At 43.8% G+C, this 8562-nt stretch overlaps 2 protein-coding genes across 5 annotated transcripts in view; one reads left to right on the top strand and one right to left on the bottom strand.

Moving 5' to 3' along the window:
• 4921524L21Rikl2 (RIKEN cDNA 4921524L21 gene like 2) overlaps positions 1 to 245 on the bottom strand; it is a 45714-nt gene extending 45469 nt beyond the window's left edge. The window contains 1 exon segment of the mRNA NM_001433467.1: positions 191 to 245. The gene's annotated coding sequence lies outside the window, so the exon portion shown is untranslated.
• A 26-nt stretch (positions 246 to 271) lies between these two features.
• Ralgdsl8 (ral guanine nucleotide dissociation stimulator like 8) lies at positions 272 to 7845 on the top strand. Of its 4 annotated transcripts, none has more exons than XM_087591714.1 (6): positions 272 to 447; positions 2106 to 2191; positions 5673 to 5869; positions 6411 to 6458; positions 6908 to 7098; positions 7303 to 7845. In XM_087591714.1, the coding sequence occupies exons 3-6, from the start codon at positions 5694 to 5696 to the stop codon at positions 7497 to 7499; spliced, it is 612 nt and encodes a 203-aa protein (XP_087447840.1). In that variant the 5' UTR covers positions 272 to 447; positions 2106 to 2191; positions 5673 to 5693; the 3' UTR covers positions 7500 to 7845. The 4 variants fall into 4 exon arrangements, with proteins under 4 accessions (XP_087447840.1, XP_087447839.1, XP_087447841.1 ...); XM_087591713.1 differs by having other exon boundaries at positions 275 to 447; positions 1954 to 2191; XM_087591715.1 differs by lacking the exon at positions 2106 to 2191 and having other exon boundaries at positions 285 to 447.
• The last annotated feature ends 717 nt before the right edge of the window (positions 7846 to 8562 follow it).

The following is an 8562-nucleotide window of genomic DNA, read 5'->3' on the forward strand; positions in this document are numbered from 1 at the left end:
ACCAAAACTCATGTCCCATCATGGAACAGAAGGAATCAATGCCTTCATCACCTGCCCTCCAGAACTTGTCACTTCATTTACACTGAATCTTCCCAACCTCCTAAGTAACTGAACAATTAGTTGACACACATTTTTGAAACTCAGCTAGTTAGATGATTTCTGTTTGTACTCTTACTAAATGTATGGTTACCAGTGTTCATAGATGCCAACTGATGACACCATCTTCTACCAATGCAAACAGACGCAACTTCAACTGAAAAAAACAACTGTTTAGAATCTGCTACTACTCTTCTCTCAGAGAAAAGCTTGCTTGCTATGATGGCTATTCTTGGCTGTCAACTTAACTACATCTGGAACTAAGTAAAACCTAAAAGTGGAGGACACACCTGTGAGAGATTCTTTCTTAATTCAAAGTACGAAGATTCACTTTTAATCCACATTCTTGAGGTAAGGATCTTGACATGGGAAGACACACACCTTTAACCCAGGACTTGGAGTAGGAAGATAGTGCTGGGAAAACCCACCTCTGATCAGCGTCACACCTTCTGTTGGAAGCCTCTATAAGGACAGGGAAGAAGGGAGCTTTGCCCTTCGCTGTTTGAGCCCACTCCTTTATTGGCATTATTAGAGTTTTCTTCCTTGGGATTCCAGGTATATTGAAGACCTGCTGAGACATTCAGCCTCTTGGACTGAGCAACTAAGGGATGCTTAAACTTTCTGTTCGTAGCCAACTTCCATTGGATTAGCCTGGTCTCAGCCTGTAAATCATTCTAATAAATCCCTATTCTCTACCCAAGATGCAATCCACAGATCACAGGAAGCTCAAGAAGGATGGCCGAAATGCAGATGCTTCCACTCCTTAAAAGGGGGAACAAAAATATCCATAGGAGGGGATATGGAGGCAAAGCTTAGAGCAGAGACTGAAGGAACGGCCATTCAGAGCCTGCCCTACATGTGACCCATATATATATACAGTCACCAAAGCCAGAAAAGATTGATGAAGCTAAGCAGTGCATGCTGACAGGAACCGGATATAGATCTCTCCTGAGAGACACAACCAGAGCATGTCCAATACAGTCATAAATGCTAGCAGCAAACCACTGAAATGAGAACAGGACCCTCTTTGGGAAATTAGAGGAAGGATTGAAAGAGCTGAAGGGACTTGCAACCCTGGAAGAACAACAATGCCAACCAACCAGAGGTTCCAGGGACTAAAGCACTACCCGAACACTATATATGATCTGACCCAGGGCTCCATCTGCATGTGGATATGGAATAGCCTTGTTGGGGCACCAGGGGAAGGGGAAGCCCTTGGTCCTGCCAAGGTTGGACCCCTTGCGCAGCAGAATGTCAAGTGGGATGGTAAGGGAGGGTGGATGGGAGGAACACCCTTATGGGGGAGGGGGAGGGGATGGGTGATATGAACAGAAAACCAGGAAGGGGAATAACATTTGAATTGTAAATAAAGAACTATAACCAATAAAAAATATGTTTGCATTGACACATATAGAAAATATGTCTATATAATCTTTAAGTAATATATATATATATACACATATATTCCATAAATTTTGCTGTTTGTTGACCTGAGGATGGAAGTAAGAAAAGGGAGGCAGGAAGTCTTCTATAAGAGACAAACTGGACTTACTAAAAGAGCAATTTTCTAAAGAGCTTGTGAGTGAAATGAATCATTAACAGTGCAGCAGATGTGATAGGATTCTGTGAACCATTACTTATAACCAGTAGGTTTCCTTTTAAATTGTCAGGTAATGGAAGCTAAGAAAGAAGGACCTTAGGCTAATACTACTAAAAAGGAGACATTGCAGACATAGTATATAACTATAGTTGTCAGAATCATTAGGAAAGAAATATCCACGTCCAGGCTACATTAGGTCTATTGATTCAGATGTTTAGGGACACCCTGTATTTGTAATTGTTCAAAACTCTCCCCAGGTCGTTTTCATGGACAATCTAATTGAAAAGCAGACAAGCTTCCCCTTCAGCCTTGTTTCTCACCAACACAGCTGACTTCCCTTGTCATCTGAGGATATGGCCAGATGAAGAAATAAGACACATCTATTTCCTAAGAATGCTAATTTTCCCAGCTAGGGGCAGAACAGGAGCCAGAAAATTCCAAATGCAAGTTGATTCTACCATATAAAATTCTGGAGCAAAACTGAAGAGTGGAAAGGTGAGTTATAGCTCTTAACTAAGGGCTTGCTTCTGACAGAGAAAATAACACCACTATGCTTCTGACCCTCCTCCAGACCTCCACACAGTCAGACCTGTGCTACCTCTTTGGGGCCTTCTGGAACTCATCTTGGGCATATTTGTAACTCGGTTGTGATGATTACTAGCCCAGTTTCCTTCCATACACAGAATGTAGAGTATTTGAACATTCATTTAGCATTGCATCTGGGCAATGCCCTCGGATAGCTTCGTTTGTAAACTGGTCTTCACATTGGACCCCTGATCTTCCTTTTTTCTCTTCCTCCTCATTTTTCTCCCATTCATCTTCTCCTTCTTTTTGCTGTAGCCTTACTTCTTAATATTAATCACTTTGACAATTTTTTCAACAGCAACAAGCTTTCCATTTATTATAAAATATAAATACTTTTATTTCCTTTACAATGGAGCCTGTTTTCAAGTACCATTTTGCTTCAGTATGTTAAAAATCTTTATTGAAAAAATATTTTGAAAAATATAAGTTTTGCTTTGAACAAATTCAGTGTTTTATCAAATATTTCTCATGAGTGCATGGAAGAGGAGAAGACTACATCTCCTTCCACTTCCTTTCTATAGGATTTAATTATTTATGTGAATACACTGTCGCTCTCTTCACACACACCAGAAGAGGGCATCAGACCCCATTACAGATAGTTCTAAGCCATCATATGGTCTCTGGGAATTGAACTCAGGACCTCTGGAAGAGCAGTCGGTGCTCTTAACCACTGAGCCATCTCTCCACGCCATTTAAAGAACTGGAGTTCTTTAAACCATCAAAATATACAGAGAAGCTTTGATAAATTACCTCAACATGTTTTTTTCCAGAATAGTTGAGCTTCTACACGGTCAAATGAACCTGCTATGTCACTGTTACTACAAACACTCTGTGGGTGTTGTGGAAATAAAATTGTGTCATCCGTACCTTGTTCTTCATTCTGTGTTTGCACCATGTGAGCAGACTGTGCCACCATTAAGATGCTTTCAATGTACACAGCACACAAGGCCACAGCGGTGTGCTGCCTGGCCAGCATGTTTGAATCAGCACCATTTGAGGAAAGATCGACACATACTCCTGTGGAATTAGGAGGCGAGTGGCCCAAGGCTAACTCCTCACACAGATGATTTAACAGAGCCTAGTATTTCCTTATTGATATAAATAATTGTCTATAAAGCAAAGACATGTTGTTCACCTGAGACAAGCATATTGTGAATATTGTGGGAAGAGGCTTCACTTATCTACATGTTTTGTGCTACACAGGAAGGATTGATTTTTGTTTCAACGAATTAAACTTCACAAGAATTTCTCTGATGCTGGATGTGGAGGAATGTGTGCTTCTCAAGCATCAGGCCCTGGGTTCAATCCCCATACCTAAATAACAGTAATATTATTATTATCAGGGCAGGATTTGACAATTAAACTGTGAGAATAAGAATCGGATCTCTCTATACAAAGAATCAACAAAACCTGGAGCTGGTTCTTTGAGAAAATCAACACGATAGATAAATCCTTAGCCAGACTATCCGGAGGGCATAGAGACGGTATCCAAATTAACAAAATCAGAAATAAAAAGGGAGACATAATAACAGGAACTGAGGAAATCCAAAAAATCACAGATTCTACCACAAAACTGGAAAATCTGGAAGAAATGAACAATTTTCTAGACAGATAAGAGGTACCTAGGTGAATCAGGCCCAGATAACCCATCTAAACTGTCCCATAGCTTGTAGAGAAATATCAGCACTCATTAAAAGTCTTCCAACCAAAAAAAGCCCAGGACCAGATGGGTTTAGTGCTGAATTCTATGAGACTTTCATAAAGGACCTCATACCAATACTCTCCAAACTATGCCACAAAATAGAAACGGAAGGAACACTACCCATTTCATTCTATGAAGGCACAATTGCACTTGTACCTAAAACACACAAAGACTCAAGAAAGAAAGAGAACTTCAGACCAATTTGCCTTATGCATATCAATGCAAAAATACGCATAAGATTCTCACAAACTGAATGCAAGAACACATCAAAACAATCAACCACCATGATCAAATAGGCTTAATCCCAGGAATAAATGGATGGTTCAATATATAGAAATCCGTCAACATAATCAACTTTGTTAACTAACTCAAAGAAAAAAACCACATGATCATTTCACTAGATGCTGAGAAAGCATTTGAAAAAAATTCAACAGCCTTCATAATAAAAATCTTGGAAAGATCAGGACTTCAAAGCCCATACCTAAACATGGTAAAAGCAAACATTCCTAGCTCTGGTCCATGTCAGTCAAGTGCTCAGCCACTGATTCCAACTGGCAGATTCCATTGGGAACTTTGGGAACATTGTAGAAAAAAAAGCATCCAAGTCTATGTGTCTTACTAGGAAGGATTCTTGGGAGTACTGACCACCTTTTAACAATACTGTTAACTCTTGCAAAGGGTTCTTGCAAGCTACAGATCATAGGCCATCATTGTAGAATGTCAGGAGAAGGACTTAAGCAGAAACTTGAAGCAGAAACAATGGAGGACAAATCCGTTCTGAAACAGAGTTGGGGGCCAGCTTCCATCTTGTAAGTTGGTGGATGTGGCTGAGACAGCAGTTTACAGAGGGCCACAAACCTTTGGGATTGAGCTCTAAAATGATCTGAGAAAGACAATTCCCATGCAAGAACACGGACATTATGTGGCTGAGGGCTGGTACAAGTGTGTATGTGTACTTGCATTTCACACAGGGAGCACACAGGGTAGCATGGAAGAAGGCAACATGGCTAGGGTTTAAGGTGGGCCTGGGTGTGCAGGGCTAAGTTTAGGTGTAGGGATAGAGATGTCATTCAAGTGTAAGGACTCAGATTGCAAAGCTGAGGTGTTGTCTGTACCCAGACATCCCTTGGAGCAGTGGAATGGGACACACCTATGTAACTGTGTCTAAGTGTGTACCTGAGGAATGGGAAGGGATCTAGAAACATTTAGGGAAAGTCCTGTGTGAAGAGGGGACAGTAAAGGGACCCCCAGGAAATGACCTCACTTCCTTCACTATGACCCAACAATGCAAAATCCTGATGACCAGGCAGCCAACTGCTTACACACAGCCCAGCAGGCTCACTTGTCCAAGAGCTTAGAGAGAGCAGGATGTTCTCTTGTTGTCCTTGGACTACTGAAGGCTCAGGCCTGAAGAAAGATAAAAATGAAGGTCAGGTAGGGACCTTGAAATTCATGATTCTTTCCTGCCTGCAATGTCTCTGGCCATTTGCCCAGAAGGAAACAGACTTGACCCAAGAAAACCAGACCCAGGACTACGCAGACGAGGTAACCTCTCTGAACTCTCACAGTTTTTTCTAGTTTTGCTCGAGGTGTTATTATTGAAGGAGACTTGTAATGATAATAACCAATGAGAATGTTGCAGAATGAAACTTGTGCTTGTTTGAACCATCCATCATGATGTCTCCTCAGGGTGAGCATGAGTGTGCCCCAATGGTCGTGACGGAGCCCTGTACAGAGACACATATCAGTACAAACATGGTGGAAAATCTGGTGAATCGACTGGTGTCATCTCTGCAGGATGGGGACCTCTTCTTTGCCCCTGCTTTCCTGAACGCATACCGACAGTTCACCACCACACAGTATGCGCTGGATCTGCTGTTGAAGAGGTGAGTGCCCACCTCCAAGCGTGGAGGTCTCAGGCCCTCTTGTTTGTTCTGGGAAGCACTCTCTCTACTCCTTGACTAGAGTATTGTCAGGCCGCAGCAGCATCAATTCAAAGAATGCTTCTCCCAGACTTAGCCCAAAGGGGTTTGCTGGCCAAGCTGAGACTAATGAATGTAGCTGTCCTCTGGGCCTTACTGAAGCTCTTTATCTTTTGCCCACTATTTCTGAGGCCTTGGTGGAAGCACTCCTCCCATTTGTAAAGAATGTTCCAGAATTCCTATAGAAATACCCAATATAGATGTGTCCAGATTAGAGACCTATGGAGGGAAATCTGAGAGACCTGTGATCACTGAGACGTCAGAATAGAGATGTGTTCCCCCACTGCACAAGCATCTTTGAAGCACCTACTGTATGTAGCTGAACTAATAATTCTGAGAGCAGACAGAACTTCCACATTCTGAATTTTGATTTTTGTCTAGGTAGCCCCCTGCCCCTGATGTCTTTTAGGATTTTACAGGTGACATGTGTTCTGGTGTCCTCTAGGTTTGCCTACTTCTACCTGGATTGTGAAGAGGATAAACACATAAAGAGGCAAGTGGGCTTTGTAGAAAGAGGAAGGATTTGGGTCTCCGGTGTGGGGCATTTGGGTTCCTAGAGTAAGGATGGCCAATGTTTTGGTCTGGTTCTTCTCCTGGGTTCTAGTACCATAACGTGGTCCAAGCAGTGCCTGCGGGATGAGAATTGCATGGGCTTGGTTCTTCCCAGTGGTGAGATGGGGAAGCCAGGGGCCTCAAGTGCTGCTGTGAGACTCTACGCACATACCAGCTCATGCCAGGAGGCTTGTTCAGCTGTTCTCCACTAGAGGTTGACAGTGAGGTGTGTGAGGTTCCTTGCTCACTAGGACCTCACAGCTCTGCCCACCGTTCTCATCTGCATAGGGCTGGATCTCTTCCTTGCAGTCCTTCCTGTAGGCAGAAGCCATGGGAGGGTTGTAGAAGGAAAGGCCTGCTCATAGCCTGTTGTGCATCCCCTCTCCCCAGCACTCTCTGTTGCTTCCTGGACACATGGATAGACCAATACCCTGAGGAGTTTAGTCAGACCATTCTGAAAAAGTTGAAGACCTACTTGACTGTGAACATGCCCTCCTCCGATCTGAATGTCCGTGTCCATATGCTCCTCAAGGAGTTGCGGCAAGAGTCCAATGAGTCAGAGGGAAAAGGTGAAGACTCAGGTAGGTGTTAGAGACCCTGTGTGTAAGGTTCTGTACTTGCTGTGCTGTGGCTGACGGGCTCCTGTTTGCAGAAGCTGTCACTTGACCCTGATCTGGGCACAGGACCTTTTGTAGGACAGAGTTGAGATCCCCAGCAGACATGGTCTCCTCTGTCTTTGGAAAGGCTGAGAGGAAGTCTCATCTTGGGGATCTTGTCTCTTGCAGTTTCACTGCCCGTTACCCTTCTCTACAAGACTGAATCGGCTGCAGATTTGTCTTCATCTGTAGAAGTGAGGAGCTACACCTCTGGAGATTTAGAGATGGAAGCGTGGTTTCCATCAGGGAACGTGCAGCCAGAACTAGCTTATCTGCAAGAGACAGAGACCCCAGAATCCACCATAAAGGTCATCTCTTGGGACTAGATGGGACAGCAGCAGCCCAGCCAGCATACGGGCTAGCAGCTGTGGAACCTGTGTCTCACCGTGTCAGCCGACACAATGTCCTTCTTGCATCTTCTCCCCTTCTCGACCTTGTCCTATCTCCTTAGAGAATGACCCTGTCATTATCACCTGAGGGGTCTCTTATATCTGCTCTGCAGACAGCACCTGTCTGACGTACTGGCAGAACCATTCCCTGATTTCAATATAGCAACTTCCCTTGCCCCACAGCCAGCCCTCACCTCCCCCTGAGAAATGGCCTTTTTACTTCTGTGGTTCTTTTTATGTTGTTTTTCTTTTAAGTATTTGTTTTAATAAATTGTTAGTACTCCTTTTTTGTTGATTACTTGTGGTTATGGTGTCCACTCAGCAGGCTTGTACTGGGCATAAACAGTCTACCAAGGAGACCACACTGCTCCTGTGAGAGGCTCCATGGAGAGAGACCATCTTGGAGGATGGGAGGTGCAAGTGACTGCTTAGACAGAGATCAGGTCTGTGCCTGAGAGTGGTGCTAGACATACAGGTCGTTGGGGCTGACTGCACTTTGCTGGGGTCCTAAGGCTAAGGTCATGTGCTGAGGTCAGACTGACCAGGTGCCCTTGAAAGTGGTTTCTGCTTTCGTTTCAGGCTCCTGAAACTGAGTAGCCGCGCTATGTCAGGGTCTGAAGGGGGCGTGTCATGCTACACTGTTTACACCATTTTGATTTTCTTGAAGGAATGGTTAACTTCCACGGTGGTGGACCATGTAGGCTTACATTTTTCAGAACTTTACTAAGTGTACGTAAATGCTTTAACTTCCCTTCTGGCTCACCACTCGCCAGAAGCAGTGGAAAGGGAAGGTTAATGGGGCAAAAAGGGATGTAGGTCTAGTTAGAAATAGTTCTTTGGGGGCGAATCCGATCTATTTGGCCCGAATTTCAGTAGTTTAGTTCCCATAAGTCAGCAGTGGTAACTCAGACCTCTGACAAACACCATTCACGAATCAGCAATGGCAGCTCAATCCAGAAGAAACAGAGGCTCTCCCAATCGACCAGAGTTCATGGAAGCA

This window comes from Rattus norvegicus, chromosome 17 (genome assembly GCF_021556685.1).
Source record: "Rattus norvegicus strain SHRSP/BbbUtx chromosome 17, alternate assembly SHRSP_T2T, whole genome shotgun sequence".
NCBI classification, from domain to species: domain Eukaryota; kingdom Metazoa; phylum Chordata; class Mammalia; order Rodentia; family Muridae; genus Rattus; species Rattus norvegicus.

Excerpts from the sequence above, each read along its gene's own strand:
- Ralgdsl8 (XM_087591712.1), top strand. The coding sequence starts at position 5,352 with ATGTTCTCTTGTTGTCCTTGGACTACTGAAGGCTCAGGCCTGAAGAAA. Across the intron at positions 5,870-6,410 it reads CTGGATCTGCTGTTGAAGAG|GTTTGCCTACTTCTACCTGG; the intron begins GTGAGTGCCCAC and ends GGTGTCCTCTAG. Across the intron at positions 6,459-6,907 it reads GAGGATAAACACATAAAGAG|CACTCTCTGTTGCTTCCTGG; the intron begins GCAAGTGGGCTT and ends CCCTCTCCCCAG.